Source organism: Patiria miniata, unplaced genomic scaffold (assembly GCF_015706575.1).
Source record: "Patiria miniata isolate m_02_andy unplaced genomic scaffold, ASM1570657v1 HiC_scaffold_2, whole genome shotgun sequence".
Classification (NCBI taxonomy): domain Eukaryota; kingdom Metazoa; phylum Echinodermata; class Asteroidea; order Valvatida; family Asterinidae; genus Patiria; species Patiria miniata.
Genome location: NW_024037058.1, coordinates 18,367,013 through 18,392,387, shown reverse-complemented (window position 1 = coordinate 18,392,387; position 25,375 = coordinate 18,367,013). Strand labels below are relative to the sequence as shown.

The 25,375-nt window shown below is 40.5% G+C and overlaps 1 protein-coding gene across 1 annotated transcript in view; it reads left to right on the top strand.

Annotated features, from left to right (window-relative positions):
* LOC119726425 (calcium/calmodulin-dependent protein kinase type 1-like) overlaps nt 1–25,375 on the top strand; it is a 102,821-nt gene that overhangs the window by 36,951 nt on the left and 40,495 nt on the right. Inside the window, exons 5-7 of the mRNA XM_038198079.1 lie at nt 8,171–8,370; nt 10,314–10,426; nt 22,291–22,369. Coding sequence (XP_038054007.1) covers nt 8,171–8,370; nt 10,314–10,426; nt 22,291–22,369 — 392 coding nt within the window. The remainder of the gene's footprint in view (nt 1–8,170; nt 8,371–10,313; nt 10,427–22,290; nt 22,370–25,375) is intronic.

Sequence of the window (25,375 nt, the reverse complement as noted above, 5' to 3'; positions counted from 1 at the left end):
TCTGCATTGCATAAATTACCTCATATACACCGCGTTTTATATAATTATTGCACCCACATGAAGGGTGCATGTGTGGTGCCTGCGGGCCTCACAACAGAGAACTTCAACCTCTCAACTTCATGTCCGGTAGGAAAGTTGACAATAATCAAAAGGTTACACTATATTGAGTTAATTTAGTAAGTTAAAAAATCTTGTTGACGCCTTGGCATGATTCAACAAAACAATTGTTGACTGCTGTGATGTGGGATATGTCGTTGTTTGCCCCCTTGGGGCACATAGCACTCTTGGCTTCACCTTTAATAGGTGCGTTGCTCCCCTCAGTTATTAAAAACGCCACTTCCCACATCACAGCAGTCAACAATTGTTAATTAACGGTATGGGCTCTTATCATGAAATAATTATGAGGGTATCAAATCCCATGTAAAGTAATACCAATAGCAGCTGGGCTTGAACCTTCCTAATTCCTGCAAAATCCTCCAAAACATTTTTTAGCTGCGGGATAGCAGCTCAACAAATCATCACTTCTCTCCGTTAGTCCATTACAAACGTTGGCCTTTTTTGCTCCTATATATTTTGATCAATTTCAACCAAACTTTGAGTTTGAAATCAAGATATCCCTGGAGAAAATTAGATTTGTGAAACATGGAACTGTGATGAAGCTAATGTAGTCATTAGTGCCAAGTTCCACAGAAAATAAGAAAAAGCAAGCCTCTTGCCAATTTTTTTCAATAACAAACTCTGACGAATGTACAAGCTTGAGAAAATTTGATTGGTAAACATGTATGTAACTGCTACCTGCTCCATCAGCAACAGCATCTTACGGAGCGAGAGCCTGAAATGGCATCCTGAACCCAGTCTGGCCGCTGACAGATATCCTCGTAAAGTATGCACGCAGAATGAAGGGGGGGGGGGGGGGAAATGGATCAGGTATGTTCGGAGACTGTCGTCGGTCTTTTATCGCAGATGTTAACATTGTTTAGAGCACTGATGGCAACTAGGCCAGTCAGCGGGTGGGTAGAGTCGTAGCGGGGAGAAAGGACAAGAGGGGAACATTCCCATCATGCCTCTGTCTGTTTATTGATCCTGGGATAGGTGTAGGTGCGCACCTGGGGAGTAGGTTTCCGAAGAGATTTTGGAGAGGAGAGTAAAAGATGACTGTTGGATAATGCAGGAATTTGGACTGCGATGATGCATTGCAAATAGACACTTTTTTCTGTCAAGAGCAACTGAATGAGTTACAATGAGTTCAGTTTAGCGTATCCTAAAGCCACATTTTGAGATGTTATCGGGAAAGACCAAAAACCCCACGGCCTGAAAAATTGAAAGGGGCACAAGGGTACTAATGCCATTTTAAGATTTGATAAAAGCTCGTAGTTGTCCCTGAAATGTTCTGTTTGCTAAGAAGCGCATCATTGAAAGCAGGCTGGAGGCAGTAAGTACCATGTGGAAATGTAGCCGGAAATGTATTGGAAACAGGATCTGTGAAAGTTCTACAATCCTCAGACCTCGTGGCATTAATCAATTCTTTTGAGACAGTGAGGGGCCATTTACTAATTTTTTTTTTACTGAGAGAAAAAAAAATATGTCTCCTGCTCCACCAGGACAGTGTTTAAACATGCTTGTACCATTTGTAGCACAATTCACTATTAAAAAAACCCTCACAATGTTGCTCATGTTGTTTTGTTTGTTGGGTTTCGTTAAATTGTTTGTTTGTTTGTTATTTTACACTCATATGGAACTACAGAACAAGAATGAATGCACATACATATATGGCCCCAAAAAAAATTGTCTCCGGTTTCTGGTATGGAGCTTGCCCAAAAAGTGGTGCGGTGACGCGGCTTTTTTTTTTTTTTTACCTGTTTTTTTTGCTTCAAATGTCGGCTGATGACTGCACATGGTGCCCGACTAAACTTAGATCAAATATTATGGGAGACCAGAGAGGCCACATAAAGCTTATTCTCGATCATAACCCATCTAAAAACACGTTAAAATTGTGCAGCAGCAGGATTCCAGTCAAACCAGTGAGTTTGGCGGTTTTGAGACATCATCTTTCATTGAAAAAAAAAAAAACTTTTTCATTTTGCCAACGCGCATGGCTACGGCGACGCGCGCGCATACCAGAAACCGGAGACTTTTTTTTTTTGGCCTATACACACGTTGTATACAAGACAGCACAGTATGCATGTTTCATGCATTTGTCGGTCACTCCCAGTATGAGTGACAGATGCTGTGCATCATTTACATTGTGTGTAACAGTAGAAACGATGGGGACGCAATATGGCTGTTCTTGGGAATCTCTGTAGGTGCGAAAGCATTGATGGGTATCACACAATATCCGTTTACCTGAGTTCACAGTGACAGGTCCAAGCAGCTGAAAAATTGAAGTGCATCGGCACAGAGCAAGTTTGAAGGCCTATAGGCCTATATTTTGCGGGATTTTGTCGCAACCACTTTGTCAGCAGTGGCGCAAACGTGTGTGTCTACAAAAAATGTATATACATTGTACAAATCCATTTTTTATAACCAATCAGTTGAGGAACAAGTTCCAGGTGAATTATGTATGCGGCGTTTTGTCTCGTGATAAAATCACTTCAAATTTGATCCCGCCCAAAAAAACACACATTAAAAGTCACACAACTTTGTTGCGTAAATGTAAACGTGCTCAAAAATTTGTGCGTTTATATAAAAATGCACAACATTGTTGCGCGACAAAGTCGCATACATGTGTGTAAATTGTTCTTGAGTGAGGACTCTTGTCGACCATGAACTCCGTGCGCTAACAAAAGAGGGCGCCCGTTTACCTAACAACGACGTCCCATGGGCGGGACATTTAGCTGGTTGACGCGCACAGTTCCTTCTGTGTGACGCACGTACACCAGGGGATTTGTACTATGTACACGCAGTGGTACTCCTACGCGTAGCGGCAAAGTTGCAGTCAGGCAACATGGCGTCGGTCGTTCACCCCCAACTGTACTTCCTTTGCCGGTGAGGGGGTACTTGTGAACGGAGCGGATAGTCTGACTAACTTCGCTCGATTTTGAGTATGGTTGGACTATTCTTGTCGACTATAGACTAATCCGGCGACAGCCATTTTCTGAGGTGTCACCAGGCTCGCGCGAGTCGCGTGTGGGTGATACGCATGCACTTCAGGCTCCTTCGACCAATAGAGTTACCAAAATGCACGCGCGCCTTGTCTTTAAGAAAGCGTGCAGCATACCCGTGAGCATAGCACCACTGCAGTAACGGCTTCGTTCTGGTTGCTGGATTTGCCCTATTGGAACCGGAGCCTTGGTCATGTTTCCATCGCTGGTTGCAATTAGCCGCACGCACTGTAATGCACACGATGCACAGCAGGGAGCCAGAATGAAAAAGTGTTGTAATAACCTATTGGCCAGCGTTTGACAGGAGGCATTCGCACATATTGCTGTTAGTGCGCAGGCGTGTGTTAAGTCAGGAATCAACCACTAGACGTTAAGTGATCCTTGACCTAACTTGACCGAACTAGTCTTGGCCCAAGACTGGATTTGGATTTTATTCCCCTATTTGCAGGCTGTCCTTGACAAGCATGGTAAAGCCGCATTAATAATAGAAGTCGCTACTCAAAGAAATAAACCAAATCCAATCTTGGAAACTTTGGCAATGCTACCCTGTCAATTACGAGAATACCTCATGAGCGTGCATTAGCTTGAATACATCAGCGCGTTTGAGGTATGCTCCAGAATCTCTTGGCAAGTGCTGCCAAAGTTCCCAAGACTGGTTTTGATTGATCTTGTTGATAAGGGTAGCAACCTCTACCACAGCTGCGGGTTTACCGCGCTTTTGAGGGACCAGCTGTACAATGTACTAGGGGAATATAATGGAAATCCAGTATAATGGACCAAGACTAGCAATGTATATGTACACGTTCATTGTATCTTGTGTAGTGTATCATCTCGCAGCAATCACTATTATTGCACAAGCTTTTACACGTGCAGGCACTGGTATGTAGGTTGATGAAATGCAGGCAAATGATAGAAAATGAGGGCTGTCCGTCTGTTCCTATTGTTTGCCCTCAAATCAATCAACCTGGATCTGACGTTGTATTGTTCACCATATTGCACACAAATATTGCATAGGGTAGGTACCACAGAGTCATAGATAACTATAAGCCGCGTCCTGCTGCAGGTTTCATCCATAGAGCTACATTAAATTACTAGAGCACTAACTCGCACTGTACGAATTAAGCCTGCTGGGCGCATCAATGTTTGTGCACAACCTATGGAAACCTCCAAATTAAGTACGGCTTTATAGTACTGATATTTGCCTATATGCGTTTGTATTCTATACCAGTGCATTATCAAAGCCGATACACCAAAAAACCGAAATGCGCAATAAGTAAATGAAGGTTTCTTGTGTGGCTGATTTTGCAAGATGCACTGTGTCAAGGTCTTGGGCAGGACCATGTGTTGTTTATGCTCAGCCGTATATATATGTAGGCCTAGATTATACTTGAAATCCTCCGCACCGCTCCAGGATGTCACTGGCTCTGCCTCAACATATTGACATTGATTGCTGGAGGATTTTGCAGGACTGAGGCAGTGGTCACCCCTCCAAGGATGAAGAAATAACGGAGGATTTTGCAGGATTGAGACTGTATGCAATTTTTACATGGATTGAGGTTGCATCCTGGTAAAAATGCCTAGGGAGTTGGGGTTAAAGAAAGGTAAAAGCTTTCTTTAAACTCAATATTTAGAAAAGACTTTCATTCACCAGAACGCGTAAATTGACTCATGATTTATTCATGACCAGACTCGTGATGGACTTATAATGGAATCGAGCTAACACCCAGGGTCATAGCTGTCCATATATAAACAAAAATTACTAATTACATTTATCCTGTTGTTCCTCCATCTACTGTAGTCGATTTGATGGAAAAAACAAGCGAAGAACAGATGTTGATTTCTCTCATACATGTAGTTGACTCTGTAATAACCATAATTGTAAATCATAATTTAGTTATGAGTACAAACGTGGTGGTGATTCCACGTGTTGTCCTGGTCAAGGCTAGCGATGAAACAGCTGATGCCTAATTGCCGTCTTTTATTATATTTTCTGAATGGGATCATCATCTTCCATTCATGCAGTCAGGGTCAAGGTTGGGCTAAGTGCCCACCGAGCCAGGCATGCAAGCCTAAAGTGTTCTCAGAATAGTGCTGTGGGGAGTCGGAGCATTTGTTAAATGCGCACTGGTAGAAACATCACCTGGGATGTTACGTGCCGGCCCGACCCGGTGCGCTCGCTGTGGCTTGATACGCAGCTGGTGCTGTGACCGTTTTACTCCTCGTTTATTAAATCTCGGGCTAAATGGAGAGCTGACCTCAAAAATGCGGGATGCATTTTTGTGAGTCGCTTGTCTGAAGAGAGGTGACTGTTTGAATTGGGTCAAGAACTCGTCAAGTCATTTTGTCCATAGCGTCGTGGTGTTTGAGTCATCGATCTGCCAAAAACGAGTCAGGCAAAATCTCATTTTTGTCTACACGCATTCCTGTTTTTTATAAAATGAATATATCTATCGGTCTTTATATAATATTGGATGCCTTTGAGGGGGATACTGGAATGTATTGCACGCTGTAATAATATTCCATGACTCAAAGACGAGTGTAATATTGTTATTGCGAGTGCAGTATGTTCTTGTATCCCTCGAAGAAAATCCATCCAATATTGTTATTATTATCTATATGAAGCTGACTTGATTCACAAGAAACAAATTTCAGGACACTGTCTTTATTTCTTAAATTCCGTCAAATATTCTTTGCTTACCGAAGCAGATTTTTTCGCCGCTCGAAGCTGCTATTATGGTTGTTGACAACAGTGCACACATACCCTGCTGCGCACTGCGCGTAATAGTACCGCGTGCTACGCTCTATTCACTGGTTAACAACTATGAGTTTCTACGCTCTTGATTGTGTGGGAACCAGGAAAATTTGTTGAAATTTCCAGATGAGGACAATATCAAAAATAATATTGTCCTCATCCGGGTACTTTTACTGACATAATATTGCAGTCAACCGATACTTTTTATGAAAGCATACAATACACTGATTTATTTTTTACCACTGTAAGTCTGATTTACAATGTATATAATAATGATATTGATTACCCCAGTTCATCATCTGGTACTTTTACTGACATAATATTGCAGTCAACCGATACTTTTTATGAAAGCATACAATACACTCATTTATTTTTTACCACTGTAAGCCTGATTTATATAATAATGATATTGATTACCCCCGTTTTTCTTTGGGTACTTTTACTGACATAATATTGCAGTCAACCGATACTTTTTATGAAAGCACACCATACACTCATTTATTTTTTACCACTCATTTATTTTTACCACTGTAAGCCTGATTTATATAGTAATGATTTTGATTACCCCAGTTCGTCAGGCCTATAACTCAGGCATTAATTCTTAATACCAGCCCTTACTTCTGTGAATTATGTATTTTTGGTTGCTTTTGTGCAAACAAATCAGCCCTGCTACATGTAGGAGACTGGTTCCCGTCCAACATTATAGATTCTAAAAGGGGGCAGGAACCAGTCTGTTTGTAAAGTACCGGTACGTGTACTTATACTAAGTTTGCATACTTTTTTTTCCTGTAGAAATCTCATTCAAACCTGACTAACTTTTTTATTGCTGGAAAAATGACAATTCAAAAAGACTTTTTGTTTTTCGTAAATCTTCAGTGGGTAAATTTGCAGTGCTGAAAATGTAACATTGATTTTCTTTTTGTACTTCGCCTACATGTAGGCACCTAACATGCATGGGCGTTGCCAGGATTTTTTCTAGAGGGGGGCAAAACATATTTTTCCCAAAAAGTTCCTGTATTTCTCAACATATTCACGATTTCTCAGTTTTAATTTACACTCTTTTTTTATTTTTATATTTTTTGCTTTTCCGGGGGTGGGGGGGGGGGGGGTGGGCAAGCACCTCCCCTTGCTTCCCCTCGCAACGCCCATGCTTACATGCCTAATTTGTGTATCAGAATATTGCAATCAATATTACATGCTTTATCCAATACTCTGAAAGTTTTTCATTTCTGGCAGCTAAATCATGAATTTCAGTAGATTATCACACAGATATGGTAGCTAAAGTTTGAATACATTTGAGGGTTTAACCGTGCCATTGACAAAGTACATACATGCATGCCATCCACCTAGAGGTAATTGTACGAATATAGAATTGGTGTATTGCCAGTCTTCATGTAAATAATGAAAGGTTTGCGGAAACACCATGTGCAAATAATTTCTCAACTAAGAGAATGGTTCTGAAAAGAACCAGAGGTATAAACTCGACGTTCCGGTCAGTATGCTCTGACCGTCTTCAGGAGACTCCTTTCATTATTTAGTATCCGAGACTCCTTTCATTATTTAGTATCTCCACCATGCAAAGCCTCAAATCTTACTCAGTCTTCATGTGGCCATTAGTCATACAGCAGTTCCCCACTATCCAATTACAGTAATGTGATTCAAATCGGGATCATATGGCATTTGCTTCCGTGATGAGCGGAAACCGTACTAACTGCCTGTGCTTCTCATTAAGCATCATCATGAAAGTCATTTTTTATCAATCAACCTTCTTCTTGTCAATCTTCCCCCCCCCCCCCACCCGAGAATGATCATCATGTGTTTTTAGTCACTATTTTATTTGTTTGCAATGGGGCAATTCCGTAAATTTGGACGCACATTTCAGAAACACTTTAATGAGCATGCTGTTGGAAAAGTGAATGTGATACATCAGTAATGATGCCAAGGGAAATTGCTTGGAAAGAATTGTTTCCATCAGATGATATTTGCTCGGGGGGAGATGACAATGTTTATGGAATGTTTATTAGGGCCTAATTGCAATTAAGACAATCCTGACACCCCCAAAAGTTGATCCAATTAAGATTAAGGGTCTCATCAGAATAAGGCCTTGGGTCCTATATTCAAATATTGTTGTTGGCTAAAATGACAGGAATAAATACATAAAGAATGGCTGTACCGGTGTATCAGAAGTTGGCTGAACAAATGTTGCCTTTTGCAAAAATCGAAATTATCAGCAAAAATAATCCCGGCACGAAGTGGTTAATACGGGAGATTTTCCCAACCTTTCTATCAAGCTTCTTTTCTCCCTTCTCTTCCCCAGCCCGAGAATCTTCTTTTTTACAACCCCCACGAAGACTCCAAGATCATGATCAGCGACTTTGGCCTGTCCAAGATGGAAGGATCGGGCGATATGAACACAGCGTGCGGTACGCCGGGCTATGTTGCCCCGGAGGTGCTGCGGCAAAAACCCTACGGCAAAGCGGTAGACGTGTGGTCCATCGGAGTCATCACATACATATTGTAAGTAGAAATATCATACAAAAAAAGCAACAGACCATATTTTTTTGTTAGCGAAGGAGAGCGCTGTAACACCTTCATTGTCTGAGTATGCAGTGAAGAAAGGGGCAGAAAGTGAAACTTAATCTAACTTTATAGATGCTAAATGGGCTCTGCGTGTAAACTTTGATATCACTTTTTTACCACCAATGAGAGCCCAGTGGGCAGGACACACCTTGTACACGAAGTACACACAACTTATTTGATTCTGAATGTGCACAAAGCCATACCGGTAGTGTCTTCGCATGAGCATCAGGCAATGCGTTTGAATGTCTCTCCCAGTGGTCTCCCCCAACTCTCCCTTTCTTACCGCTGAGGGGGGTACTTGTGCACGGAGCCCATAACTGAAGTGAGGGGTTTGCCCAGAAGGACGAGGGATCTTGGGTGTTGCAGGGGGGGCGGGGGGGGGGGGGGCAAGGGGGAACGCTTTCCCCCCTGGGGGGGGGGGAAATGAGGGGGAAAAAGGAAAAAAGGAAAAGAAAAAAAAAGAGGTTCGAAGCCTTATTGCTGTTAGTTCGAGGGGGGGGGGGTAGGGCAAATGCTCCCCTGCTCACGCTCGGAAAAATGATGAATTGAGAATATAATGAAAAAGTTTTATAAAGTATAATGAAAAACATTTGCTTTGCCCCCACCCCCGGAAAAAATCCTGGCGAGGCCCGTGCGAGGGATTGTACAGTGTAGTGTAACGGGCCGAGCAGGCCGGGGCGTGGCGGGGCTCCTAATTAAAACAACAACTAAAGAAAACACACAGTGAGCAAGACAGAATTCGGGGGCGCCTCCCAGATTTTAGTTTGATAATATACGCAATAACTATTTACAAAGATAAACCAAGAGTAAATTAATAGAAGCAGATAAATATAATATTGGGTGAAACTTACAAACTATAAGACCAGTGCAGTGGCGTGGCTGGAGGAGAGCGCACAGCAAACGGAACCTCAACGTAACAGTGTGATAAAGCAAATAAAAGAATGACCAATGCCCAATTGCGCGCACCGGCCTTATATACCCGTAAGGTGCACCCGACCAGAAAAGGTATTAAAGGAATGCAAGATATGTTTGGAGCTTAACCGCTGTGTTGCACGTGGCGAACAGAGTCTTTGTTACAGTAGAATGAAGTAATCACATGAGTGATGTGGCTAGGATTTTTTCAGTAGCAGGGCCTGGGCACCACAGACTTTAATCTTTGTGAAGCGCCATCGTGTAGGTGCTCCTACCACAATCCCTTTTTTTTTAAGTACCGTAAAAAATAGCACTCCCCACAAAAATTCAACAAAGGATTTTTCATAATCAGACTGAAACACAGTCAGAGCTGATGAAAGAGCCCAAAAGGTCTAGAATTTGTTTTACGAGACCATGAAATATTCTATGGCACCTTAACCCTCCTAGTCTTCTGCACTTCACAACCCTTCACATTTTGCAAAACCACTTTTGCCCAAAGAGTTAGCACCCACACTTTATATTCCTTTGAGGTAATCCTCTGAGGAGTATGGATAACACCTCAAATCCCTGCACATATTAAGCTCTGGTCATGCTCAGGGTAAGCAGGGGGATTCTGTCTTGCTTCACCGTTCTCCCCAGTGCGTTTTTTGTGTGTGTGTGCAGTGACTCTCTGTGTGACACAGTTACTTTAACACTTCATATCCCTTCACCTGAAAGTGACCTGCAGGCTTTCAAAGGGTTTTACATATATTCCTCTGAATATTGACTTCCCCCTAGGACGGTTTGAATATTGACTTCCCCCTAGGACGGTTAAACCATGCCGAGATTGAAACCCATACATGAACTAATATGTCAACCACAGCTAGAAGGCTAAATACTCAGATGGCACCATGCCCCCACTCACATCATATGACTTCTTAAAGTAAAGGGACAGACGCCTCATTTTTCTGTTCCATTTACCCTCCCAGACTATGTGGCTACCCGCCGTTTTACGACGAGAGCGACACTGTCCTATTTCAGCAGATCATGAACGGTCACTACGAGTTTGACTCGCCATACTGGGACGAGATATCCGATTCAGGTAACTTTGACAATCTTTATCACCTTCCCATAGAGTGTGATTGGACACAAGACATTCTCAGATCATTTGAAATATTTTTCTGAACAAAAAATATGTTTAATAGTACAATTAGTTGAAGGAATGTGACCTACCGGTACATGTAGTGAGCAATCCCATGTACATTAGTTCCCAACACACACCCTCCTTTTTTATCTCTTCTCATAAACATGTATTCAGTATTGACTCTGAAGGGATCGTTTGACTGCCTTAAATGTCACTGATAGTTCAAGCCACTTGACATTAATAGACAGAGTTGGGGATTTCTCACAGAAGACCCTTGGATTGAACTTAAGAATATGTGAATAATTTTGTTTTGACTGTTACCGGATTGCTCAATCAAGGCTAATGAAAAATCTGCATATAAACTTACTTGGATGGAATTTGAATATTTTTTTTATGAAGATATGTTTTAAAGGTACATGTAGCACACAACATTTGCAAACATCACACAACAAAACTACCAAATTATTATGAAATACCTCACTGGACTGTAAGTCAGTAATAGTCTCAAGCATCCTGGGAAATCGTGGCACCTGGTGTGCTGTCATTTTTGAGAAAAGTGGATTTTTGGTATCAATTTTTAACAATGGTCGGCCGACCATCGTTGGAAAAGAACTGACTTTGTTCAAATACCAAATTTAGTTAGTACACATTTTGTTTGCAATCGGTTACACATTTGTGAACTGGTGCAAGCCAGTTAGTCTGGTTTCCTGACCTGACAATTTCCTGACGTCTATAAATTGCTCCGTTTCGTACAAAGTAGGGTCAGGGAACCAGACTACAAGTACAGCATTTTGGTCTTTGTTTATCCAGCATCTATGAACACAAACTTTAAACCGAGGTCAGTGTAAAAACTTTTGCTGTAAAATACTAACCCCCAAATCCATCCATTTCTAAAAATTTCTGCAAAAGCAAATGTTGTACATGTACATATGTATATTTTATATATACTGTCTAAACATTTGTTGACATGGAACCCCAGTTTTGTTTTGTTTTTATTTTCCTACTTGTATCAGTGTCTGACATAACCCTTTTCCCAGCGAGCCACTGAATGCTATTACTATTGCTATAATAAATCAATTAACAATACATGTATGTACATGTAACAAATAAGTTTCAGATTTTGATACATCATTACTTGCACACAAGGCACATTTAATGTGAAAACATTTTTTTTGGAATACAAATTATAGAATGTTGAAGACAAATAGATTGTAGGGTGATTGAAATAACCCATATTTTTTGTTCAGAACTACTTTGTTTTCTTCCATTTAACTTATTAACTAGTAGAAATCCATTAAATACTTTTCACAACAGAATGGATAACTTGCAATATTTTTTTTTTTTTAAACGAAATGGCTTGTAAAATTAAGCTTTTTCCACATACACGTTTAGTGAATTAGCTAATGATTATAAAGCAAATTCTAGCATAGTCTCTTATTTTTTTCGACTGAGACTGTTGCACACGGAATTGAAGAAATTCCTCCTGTTTTTAAAGCCTATTGGTTTTATATTTACCACATGAAGAAGGAACCCTCATAAAATTTGACATGCAAACATCGAGTAGCTGTCTCTTAAATGTGCACCCTGCCACCTTGTTTCTTCATCACCATCTACATCCCCTGAAACCCACGGCTCCTGTTTGACATTTATAATCCATTGCGCTGCAGTTTGCCCACAAGTCATACCCGGTGACAAGGGGGAAAAAAAGAAGTTGGCCTCGTTGATGTGCAGAATGTGTGTGAATGAACGCATCAGCGTGGCTCGGAGAAGACATTTACAGCTGGGAAGATGAAGGGTCCCTGTTATTGTGGCATTATTTAATCTGACTGTGCAGCCAGGGTCCCCCCCCCCCCTTTCCCCAATGATTCATACCATGTTTATCTTGCGACTATTACTGTTCCATTAGGATGGGTTCAGTGCTGCAAGTGACAAATGTTAAATGCATGAGGTAGATTACAGAAACCGGAGCTTGTATTGGTCTTCAAACTGCCCCCCCCCCCCCCCTCGTCCTCTCCCCCCCCCCTCCAAGAATCTCACAAGCCAGGAATTTACAGGGTTGGCCAATTGATGAGCTAAACACGGCTGTGTTGTCATCACAGCCCGGTTACTCTGCTTCGCCGCGAGAACATTTATTATCCCCGCTCTATATTCAACTTGTTTGTAAATATGTGTTTGCACCAGAACGACCAGTGACTAGCTGGCTGTGACATGAATCAATCTTTTTGCCAGGTGTTGGACTCTTGATTGGTATTCTGACGGTTCACCCTCGTCATAGGATGTTTTTTTGTTGTTGGGGGGGGGGGGGAGGGATCCATCGACTATAAAAGAGACTAGAAATGTTGACGACGGATGGTAAATCAATTTTGGAAAGGCAGTTCAAAACAAGGGCAGATACATGTACAGTCATACAAACTCAGCAGAAGGCTTTATGTTTGCTATAACCAAAATTTGTATTAACAGTGTATTGACTTGTGATTTACCTGTGACTGCGCTTGTGATTTACCTGTGACTTGACTTGTGATTTACCTGTGACTGGACTTGTGATTTACCTGTGACTAAACTTGTGATTTACCTGAGACTGGACTTGTGATTTACCTGAGACTGGACTTGTGATTTACCTGTGATTGGACTTGTGATTTACCTGTGAGTGGACTTGTGATTTACCTGTGACTGAACTTGTGATTTACTGGTACCTGAGACTGGACTTGCGATTTACCTGTGACTGGACTTGTGATTTACCTGTGACTTGACTTGTGATTTACCTGTGACTGGAATTGGTTTAACCTGTGACTGGACTTGTGATTGACTGGACTACGTAGGCTTGGTGCCTGCTGATTCCGTGCACCAGTGTGCCAAGTAGACCTCATAGACCAGGTTACCTGTAACTTCATACCAACGGGCAACCGACACACAACCCAAACATTTAAGCATCCTTTGCATGCTATTTTGTCCACATTTAAGCAGCTTATGTCACCACTTTGACACCATTCACATTTCAAGAGATATACACATGCAGTGCAGAAGAGAACAATTTGCTGAAAGCTGGCATCATACGACCACAACATCCAATTTGCAAACAAATGTAACACTATAACATTGTAAAAATCTTGGTTTCAAATCTCCAGTTGTCATGTTTAATGTTTAACGATAAGTTTTTTCACACATTGTAATTAAGTTCCACCCCGCATTATTTTCCATTTTAATTCTATCATGTAGATATTGATTATTCAATTCATTCTTTGTCAATATCCATACTCCTCATCAACAAATATACAAAGTCCAATGGAAGGTTTCGATTACAAAATAATGGACATTTTCTGTGCTAAGTTTATCCAAACAAATGTTCATGAAAGCACAATAGGGAGTGGGCCATGCCATGATAAGCTGTGGCTTGTCAGATCAAATCATACCGATACCAATTACCAAAAGCAACGACAATAATACATACACGTACGTACGAAAAACTACAAATTGTACACAAAATTACAAAGTCCCATTTTGTTTGTGTGAACATGTTTAAATTGTACATTGAATTGGACATCCAGGGTTTGAATATAAGAAATAAATAATGAAAACATCTCTGAGAGTTCCGTTAAATTGGCTTACGTACATCTGTAACTGGGCATTTCCACACTAATGGGCCAATTAGATAAGTTTATGGATGTTGCGTATGAAGGGTAAAAGATGAGCTAGTCTTTTCTTCAGTTTTTTCCTATACCTTGCTAAGTTGAAAGTGACTACCAATAGGACAAGACAAGACAAAAGATGATACCTTGTTTTGTTTGAGAAAATAACAGGCATCTTTTCTGTGTGATACGTACATGTATGTAACGTGGACAGACACACTGCTAGGAACAGGGTGCTTAGGACAAATTCAGTTTCTAATAGGCACTTCCAGTGACATTATTAAGCCATTTTACATTGTAACCAAGCAAAAATATGACAGTTTTCACACAGGCTTCAAATTTATGATGTGATTAGGGTTACGTACGAACAGGGACAGACATTTTGTGACAGATGTCCAGTCTGTTCGTATGTACAAATCCTGATTATAAAATATCCGATAATTCTTAACACTGAATCTGAGTTTTCTAGGTTTTGACTGATAAGCATTCCTCCAGGGTACATCTTCTTAAATAAGTCAACATTAGGGGATCATTAAACTTTATGCTTACTTTGTGACTTTATCTAAAATGTCTGTCCTTCGTTATGTACGTAACACTTTGTAACACAATATCCTTTGCAGGTGAGGACATTTGTTCGAAGCTTGCAATGTTTACAGCAAAAATTGAGAGACCAAGATTGCAGTTTTATCATCAAAACTTAAAGGTTTTCTCAAATGTCACCCATTAGTGTGGAATTGCCCAACTTCAAGTTGACTCTTTGTCACTTTCAAGACGATTACTTAAATAAGAAAAACACATTTTTTTGAGCTGAATTAAAAAGAGGTGCATTTGAAAAAAAACAACCAAGAACCTAAACATGTGCAAGAACAGTCTCCTTTAGATGCGAAATAAAATTTACGAATGACTACAAATTAGAAAAAAAGTTTCTTAATGTTTAATTAATTAATGTTTTTGTTGTTTATTTATTGGTTGAGTTTTGTTGTTGTTGTTCGGTTTTTAAAAGTTTTTCTGTAATTTTTTTTTGGGGAGGGGGCAATTGTCTTCCAAAAAAAGTGTTGCGCCTACTACCGGTACTTTCCACTGAAAGTTTGACCCATGGCTGTTGTTCATGCAGTGGGTGTGACACCCTAAAACCTTCATTCAAGCCACAAAATACATCCAAGGAGGATTTACACAAAAGAAATACAGGAAGAAGAGGTTGTGAGTTGTTTGTTGGTGGCTTCTTTCTCCAATTAGAAAATTCCACAAAATATCAGCATGCACGTTGTGCAGCTGGGTATCATTTGCCATTCGTCATGATGATTGTTTCAGATACATACTGCCCTTCGGATTTGATCAACTGCGAGGTGACACCACGACCCCGTTGGCCTAGACATGTGTATTGAATGTTCATTTATCATGTCTAGAATGGCCACGTTGGATCGATAATGGCAGCATGCACATGTACATGCACACAAATGTACATATTGAAATAGGTTGGATGTTTTGCACTACTGTATTGCTGCAAGCTTCTTTTGTACCATCACTGCCGGAAATTATGAAATCAAAATTTCTTTTCAAATAACCTCACTGACAGAATTACATTCGCAGCATGGAGAATTGCATTAGGTTGGTACATTGGTACCAAAGGGGGGGGGGGGGCATGGCCAATGTGGGCCATGCCCCCCCCCCCAAAAAAAACACCCCCATTTTTTTTTTTTATAAGTGATGTTGCAATAACGGCAGGCACTGCGTACACCACTATCTTTTCCTAAAAAAAAAATTGGTTAAAGTGGTCAGAAATTGCCTCAGATCGCACCACAGAGCATCTACAATCCAAAAAAATGTTGGGGCCCTTAAGCGGGTCCCAAACTCCAAGCTGTCATTTTTTGGACCAACTGTTTGGGGAACCAAACTTTTTTTTGGCCCCCCTCCCCCCCCAAAAAATTGTTGTGTTCTGGATCCGCCCTTGATTGGTAGTGATCTCATCATCTCAACTTCCAATGCTGTGAACCAGGTTTGGATCACACACACACACACTGTGTGATTGATATTAGATGAACACTTCGCCTCTAAAAATTTCAAACAAAATTCTTTGTCTCCTCTTGCAGGTTTTTTTTGTTTTCCTTACAAGCTGTGCAGTGCTTTGGGTGTTTTTGAGCAGTCAATGGTTTCATTATGTTTATATTAAAGGCATATAGTCTCATTTGGATTTATCCCAAAAGGAATCAACAAATTATTATCAAAAAAGCTTACTTGGATTAAGTAACAAGCTTAAGTACAAGCTTACTTGGATTAAAGATCGTACTGATACTTAACAACCCGTGAAATTGTTCCGTCTGGCTTGCTGTCATTTAGAAGAAATCAAGAAATCACAATCAGTCAATTGAGAGTGCTAACGACGAAATCGTGTTTCGCGATTACAAGGTTGGACATGGTTTTTCACTATTTTCGCGAAAAGTGTAATATCCACTGAGCTAACTTCAACAGGTTAGGTTTGGAACATTTTTCTTTGGATTTTGATAGTTGGTATTATTGGAAATGAACAAAATGCATGATAAGCAAATGATGCTACCGGTATTTACCATCAAGAAATGAAACCGTAAACTGCAGACCTGACAAAGGCTGACAGGGAGGTTTCCTGGCCCCTCTGAGTACAGCAGATGGATCGGTTTTTATTTAGCAAGAAAACTCTTTCTACAAAATTCTGTGAAACGCATCCCAAACTAGAGACACAGTTTCCAATGCCATCACTGGGAACTTGTAGGCCATTCCTGCTAAAGTCTGGGAAACCCAGATCCTCTTGCCATAAACATCACAACGGAAACAAATTTCCAAAACCATTTCCTTTCGAATAAAAGTTGGCCACTCCAGTTTTTATTCGAAGAAATGTCTGATGTCATCTTTATTTTCAAATACTGGTATCACACACGTGTACATTCTTCAGTACCGTGTCTGCAATGTTCATCCACACACGTACAGGGTTACATTTGTGTATGCATGTTTAAGGAAATCGGCTCGCATTCATGTCGCATCACGTATTTACTGCCTTCTGCAGACACCTAGTCTGGCTCCGTGGGATTGTTTCAAGGATGGTATCTTTGATCTGGCCTCACAAATTGATGCAGCCCAGCTGGCACGGCTCATTCCTATAAATAAGTTCTCTGTGGTTTTTTTTAAACTAACATTCTTGCTCAATCCACTTTTTAGTACAACATCGTGCCTGCAGAATTCAGACTGCTACTTACAAGGAAAACGTGAACAAATTCCAATCAAATTGTTTTGGTATATTAGGTAAACTAGAGTACAGTATTTTACAGGCAATTTGGGCGCACAACAGGCCGTGATCTCATTCCCTCAAATACATACCATAGACGCAATGTCGGGACTGAGCACTTCCAGCATAATGGAAGGAAATGTAATGCCCATGACAGAGCCAACAATGAATTAACGATTCAGAAAAATGATCCAAACCCGTAGTCTGTAATCTTCTTGACCCTTAGCCTACTAGATTTTGGATGTACATGTATAAGATTTAAAGGGAATATACATCATTTGCTTTTGCTGTAATTTTTAGAAATGGATGGAATTGGGGGGTTGGAAATATATAGCAAATATAGTTACACTATTGGGTTCGAAAATGCTATAAAAATGTTCCTGTAGTCTGGTTCCCTGACTCCATATAAGAAGAAACAGAGCAGTTTACATACATTGGGGAATTGTAAGGTCAGGGAACCAGTCTAGCTGGCTTGTACCCGTTCATAGGTGTGTAATTGATTGCAAACAAGTGTGATGGTCAATTGGGGCCAGTATTTGAAAAAAAGCCAGTTTTTTTCCAACGCTGGTCGCCCGTCCAGCGTTGGAAATTGATACAAAAATACCACTTTTCTTGAAAATCACAGTATACCAGGTGCCATGATTTTACAGGATACTTTACACTGTCATTCACTAACAGTCCAGCAAGGTATTTCAAAATGATTTGGTAGTTTTATTTTTTGATGTTTGCAAATGTTGTATTTTCCCTTTAAAAATGAAAAAAGATTTATTCACTGAGCTCTTATTTGGAAAAAAAAAGTCTGATTTGCAATGTCCTTGATGTTGGGTTTGCCCAACTGTAGATACGGTCCTGTTTGGTCTATGGATTCCAGAGAGCCAGTGAAGGGCACAAAGTACTTGCACACCAGTTCGCAAGGGAATTTTCCAAATCGTCTTCCTGTTTTGCCCAGTTTCTGCGTAACTCATCCGAGGTGTTGGTTTAGGTGATGTGCAGCCAACAGTGAAAACAATCAAAACATCCGCAAAGTATCTTCCGTCGTCATAGGACAAGTCGTCCTGTGCAAATATTGTGTTGCAGAATTGTGGCCATGATTCAAGCCAGCCTGATATATTCATTGCAGCATTGAATGTGAAACCTAAATAAGTAAAAGGTAAAGGGGACGAACCTGTATTCACAGGAACGGAGTGCCCATCTCTCTTTCGAAGCGATTGGGCCAGACTCGAGTCCATGAAATGCTGCTGTGGGGGGATCGCCACACCTCCTCCACAGCGAGTTTGTTACCTTCCCAGCATTGAACAATGCCGGTACCCATTTAACACCTGGGTTGAGAGGAGTAATTGAGGTAAAGTGCCTTACTCAAGGGCACAACACGCATGGCCACGGTGGGGCTCGAACCCACAACCTCTTGATCACGAATCCTGTGCTCCACCGCTAGACCACACGTGCCCCCCAAACCTAAATAAGACTGGACAAAATGGGTTAAAGTATACTAATATTGAGTGGCTCAGCGTGGAATGGGAGGAATATTATCGCAAGGTAAAATCTGGACCTTTCCATTTCATGAGGTGAAGCCGAGTGAACTGGAAAAGTCCAGATTTTACCGAGCAATCATATTTCTCCCATTTCATAATTTAAAGCCACTCAATATTTGTTTTACATGTATATAACTGACATATAGATCCGTGTCATTTGATATATTTGAACTTTTATTTCAATACAAAACTGGAGGAAAATGTATTTCTGTCTTCCTAACCGCCTCTTCACGAAAATGTTTGAACCCAACGCTGTAGCGCTGGCTCTTTGGAACAATATGGCTACGCGCAACACTGAACGTGCACACCAGCATGCATTTGCACACAAATACCGCGTCATGGAACAAGAATGATCCTAACTGTTCAATAGTATTTCCCATTCCCATGGGCGGATAGTGCTTTTTGAGCCGCGGCATGAATGGGAGCAATAACGAATGTCAAGTGATGTGAGTTCCACCAATCAAATGACAAGGATCTGTATGTCGGTTATATAATAAGAACTAGGATGCACTCCATTGCTGATAAACTTTCAGACAAAACAGACAAATAAACAACTTCATCCGGAAATTTTAAGGACACCCTGCCTGAACCACAGTGTCAACATGCTAAATATCCCATATCTTTTGCGTCAGCGGCCATTAGGTCTTCAACAAGTTTGTTGTTACCCCAAATTTCAAAAATCTAAGAAGCTACGAACCTTTTCCCACTATACTACATTATAGTTGTTATCGTTTACAAGTAATTTTAAACAAACAAACCAAAAACAAAAAGTAAAAAAAATCCTGACTCCCCCAATTTCCAAAATCTAGGAAGCTAGGAAGCTTTCTCTACTAGTCTACATTACAATTGATAACTTATACAGATTATTTTAATAAACAAGCAGAAGTAAATGAAAAATGTTAAAAATCCTGATTTTCTGGTTCTTATCTCTATACTTGCTTGTCAAAAGTTGAAGCGACCGGTGTAATACTGTATGTGGGCGTTTTGCAGCGTTAAATAGAGCAAAGCAGTGAATCTTTCTATGACGCTGCGCCGAGTGTCAAACGGAACACGGATACCTGCCAAAATCGGTTCTGTATGTGGGCGGCATGGGCATCGTATCTGACACTAGCTCATAAATGTCAGTCAGGTCTTGGTCATGATTGGGGGAGAGTGGGGGGGGGGGGGGGGTGAGAGGGAGGGGGTGGGAGCGTGGTCCTTGAGCCAGCATCATTAAATGGTGTGAACTGCGTAGGCACAAATGTTTTGCTGTCTCTGCAAATCATAGCGGCTAAATAATGAGCCGCATGATCAAAGGGGAAGGAAGGGGTTTAGACAACAAAAACAGTTGCATCTGGATACGGGCAGTAATTGATAGAATGTCGGATCTTAATATTCACTTTCGGAGCACTGTGATTTTTTGAGAACTTTTAGACAATTTGCCTTAACTTATCATTTTCATCACAATTTGTTATCAAATTTGTACGAATTTGAAGGGGGGGGGGGTGGTGAAATACATGTATACTCCCTATGTTCAGTGCACCTAAACAAGAATTGTTGAAATTAAGTATTCAAAATGTACGTTGTGTTACCTATTCAACAACTTTTTGTACACTTGACAGAATAGAGAAAAACGGGCACAAATCAAAATATAAAAAAATACAAATGAAATCAATTTTTTTTTACATTCTTAAAAAGTATGTACATTTCAAATAATCCACGACAGCTCCCCTCCCCCCCCCCAAAAAAAATGAAATTCACATTGCAAAACTTTGATGTTATCATAGACATGAATTTCATGAGATCAGTATAAAAATTCATTACTTTCCTAACACAAATACAATGTCATCAATTGTTGTTGTTGTGATGTCTTGAATTTGTCTCCCCAATGTCATAAACCAGTCAGGAAAGAAAGTCAGGACCATCATGTCCCTTCAAGGCCACCTCAGAAATTGTATTTTTATGTTGCAGTGATGACAACATCCAAAGATATCCATATAAACAAGGTACCGGTATAGCAACCAGGACGGCACGCGAATCAAAACAAATCAATGTTTGACCCAGTCTCAACACAATTAAATTTCGACCTTCCCCGCAGTGATTCTTTAATACTATCGGTAGCTGGTTACTGATGGCTGGTAACCGGTAGCTGACTACCGGGGATCAGGTGGCACGTCTCTCTCAGCCCGTCGCAATCACTCAGCCTGTGCGTTTCTCCCATCCTGTGAGAAAAATAGAAAACAACAAACGGCCAACGTCAGAATTCATTAAAACGCAGCGGGTTTGACTAGACGCCATCAATATTTTACTATTTTGGCTTGAAATCATTACCACATTTGACATTTCTACATTTGACTCTGTAGTGTGCTTTTCTATTTTTAATTATTAATTTGTTTGCCATTTCCTGTGTCCTTTTTTTTTTTTTAAAGGATGAGCAACACTCCGTCAGTTATATTTGAATTTCTAGACAGAAAAGTACATTGGCACTGATGCAAATGTTTATTGGAAATGCTTGGACTGATGTTCCAAGTTATAACGGAAAATTTACTTTGTTTACAAAAACATTGATGGTACAAACTTTAGTCTCATTTTGGTTTATCCTGAAAGATAACGTTTACCTAAAATCATATTCTGAAATATTGTTATACATGAATATAACTTTGTGACTTCTTCAAGATCAGGGGATAAAAATATCTATATTACCATGGAATGCTACATGTACCTTATGGAGCACTGCTGTACCGAACATTAAATGAACATCCCCTGTATGCCTCCTAAACACGTACAAGCATTGGTGGGCTAACATCCCTATGCATGTACAACCTCTATACAAACTATCTTTGGTATAGAGGTAAAAAAGAAAGCGACTGAGTCAGAAAAAAGTATTAAAAATATGTGGCTCACTCCATTCAATAAAAAAAACATAGGAATAAAGTACACGTTACCGAGTAGTAACTGTGAAAATTTCACGTAATTTGCCTACTCTAATCACAAGTCATCTTTATTTTGACAGAAAGTCCACCAAATTCAGCTGTCCGCCACTGATCATTTACCGATACGTATTGATGAATACCTTCTAAATACAATGAACCGTAGGGTTTTCCTACCTCCATGGATGAATGAAACTTTCAAAGGAAAACAGACAAAAATCACCATCATCATTCAGAGTTGTTCCTCATATATACAAAACACAAAATCTGACATAAAATAATTAATGTTTAAGTCTTGACTCAAATTATTCAAATCTCAGTTGTATTTGAATGCCTGTGCGTAATCTGTAATTCTCACTCAGCTCAATAGCTTCAATGGACAGCTGTAAAAAAGAAAGAAATTCTTTTAGTAAAAGATGCATTACTTCTGTAGCATGGATCAATTTCAGTAATTCTATTTTTTTCCCTTCTATTTGTTTTTCTTCATTTTTCCCCACAGCTAAAGACTTCATCAGTCATCTAATGAAGGTTGACCATAAGGAGAGATATACATGTTTACAGGCCATAGCACATCCATGGTGAGTCTTAAACGCCAAGTATCTCAACCCTATCCTAATTCCTCTCACAGATTTTGTAGTATTTGAGTCGATTTACTTCTGGTTCATTCTATACATTAGGCCAAAAAAAAAAAGTCTCCGGTTTCTGGTATGGAGCTTGCCCCAAAAGTGGTGCGGTGACGCAGCTTTTTTGTGTTTTTTTTACTTTTTTTTTCTTCAAATGTCGGCTGATGACTGCAAATGGTGCCAGACTCAATTTAGTGCAAAATATATGGGAGTCCAGAGAGGCCACATAAAGCTTATACTCGATCGTAACCCCATCTAAAAACAGGTTAAAATTGTGCAGCAGTAGGATTCCAGTCAAACCAGTGAGTTTGGCGGTTTTGAGACATCATCTTACATTGAAAAAACACGTTTTCATTTTGCTGACGCGCATGGCTACGGCGACGCACGCGCATACCAGAATTTTTAATTTTTTTTGGCCTTAGGGGTCCACTGTTTTTCACTGTCCCTGTTGCATATGACATCTATGATTTTTTCGTACCTCTGTTGCACTCCCTGATGCAGTCATTCTCCAAGAGTGATTATGAAAGCAGGCTACCTACCCAACAAATTCAAAATCGGTTTGAAGTCATTCTAAAATGATACTTGAATGGCAAATTATGAAGTACTAAGATCAGTGGCGTAAATCCCTGTCGGCGAGTGGGGGGGGGGGGAATGGGATGAGCAAACAAAGCTAAAACTGCCCGGCCGTGAAGGTTTGAAAAGTGGGGGGGGGGGGGGGGGGGACACCACACATGACACTAGAGGCCGCTGTATGCAAATGAAATGTATGCAATCTTGTGCGCTTGCGTCCGTTAACCTTACTGCAAAATGGTGCATTTAGTACTTGTTCACGGTTTGTTCTCTGATTTTCTGAGGTAATACATTTGGACTACCGGAAAGTCACAAGATCACCTTAAAACTCACAAATCTGGGGGGGGGGGGGATGATACAATGGCCCATCCCCACTGGTCAAAAGGTGGGGGTGGGGAATATATCCTCCCCATCCCCCCGGGATTTAGGCCCTAGACTAAGGTAACAAGGACAGGAAAATGTCACACGTTGGACCTTAAATTTATAGAGCAAAAAACCCTGCTAGAGTTGTTGTCAAGTCATAGATGCAATTACAAGTCAGTCTTGAGTGAGATGACAGACTATTCACATGAACTGTGTCATTGTTCAAACCCTGTTACTTGAGACTCAACTTGACGATTTGACTTGTGGTGGAGTTGTCAACAGACTTGTGACTTGACTTGGCACAGTTTGGTGATTTGAGTTGTCACTTGACTTGTGACTGACATTTGATCGAGCTGACTGCAATTTCAGCCTCCTTTGAGTCAGTCAAGCCTGCAATTGGCACGAGCCCATGACGCATGACGTGTGCTCTTCCATCCAGTTTTAATGCATAAAAATGTTGGTAACCAATCACTGAGCCTGACGAGGCTGACGAGACTACATGTATTTCAAACTGAGTTCCATATTAGATATAAAAATCAAGCAAGCTAAGTTGGAGTGATTGAAGGAATTGCCCATGTGTGACTGTTCCCACCCCCCCCCCCTTCCCCCAGGGTGGGCGCATAGTTTGTTGACTTGTAAAACGTTATAAAATAGTTAGCTGGTTTCTCCAAACACCTGAAATTTTCATGAGGAGAATCAATCTTTCAGGGAGGGTAGTGTCGCCAGGGTAACCTGCTAGCATGAAATGATGTGCATCTTTAATGTGCATCTTCAATGTGCATCATTAATGCTACAGTTGCCCAACGTCATGGGGAAGCTTAGATGATGTAAAACAATACCTGAAAAAATCCCTATCATCTTATTGGTGGGTCGTGTCATTTGAATTTTTCGTCCCAACGCACGGCGCGGCTGCACAGCAAAAATAGAAGTTCCATTCCACAGTAAATGGAAGTTCCATATTGCAGGGTCACACTTTTGGCGGCTCTGACCAACCAGACGACGAGGATTTATTCAGGTGTTGTATGAAACAAATAATGAACGTTTCGCATTGGTTTCGCTTCATGGAATGGAACATTCCATCTGTCACCTTTATGAGATTATTCTTACCATTGCACTCATAAACATTCACTATTTGTGTAACATTGCTTAGCAAGTACTGGTATATCGTAAGTTCTGTATGACTGTAGACCCGTATGACCGTACACACCAGAGCTACTTGTGGGGTACCCGAACGAAGGGAACGGTACCCCACAAGTGAAATCTTTAGAAAAAGGGATTTAAAAGAACAAAAAAAAAAGACCCCAGAACTCCCATCCGTTGGAATGTCCGTACCCTGTATGACCGTAGACCCGTATGTATGTTAAAAGTTTAGGTTAATTGTTTGAGAAAAATGTATAACTATTACTTGCTTTCATTGATTTTGATGAAATTTGGAGACAGTGACCCTCGGTGCATGAGGTGGGAAGAAACAATTCTTTATCGGATTACTGAGGTCAAAGGTCATGTAACGGTCATTGTTCAAATATGCTTCAAACGTTTCTTTTTCTACAGAATGTAACTTGGATGAAGTGATCCTTGGGTGGGGGTTCATCACAATTGGAGGTCAAAGGTCATCTAGGGGTCATTTGAGGTCGTTTAAAAATGCATAAAATTTGCCTTAAAAAAAGCCAGAAAACATATATGTTTTCGTGTGTCGCCTTTTTCCACGGCCGATCCCATGGGATCGACCCTGGAAAAAGGCGACACACGCAATCCGCGGATCACTTGTTTGAACAATTTAACTTTAAAAAAAAATTATTTACAAGCAGTGTTGAGCATAAAAATAGCCATATGTACATGTAAATCGGACATTTCTTCCATTTCATTTTTAATTCACATAATCTTCATGTACTGTAGGTAAAAAATTACAAAGCAAAATTACAAATTTAAAGCAAAAAGTTTGACAACGCTCTAAATTCACGACATTTTGGTTTTGATCAAGTAGCGTGAATGATCCGATCCATAAATTCAAACCCAAGTCAGCTTGCA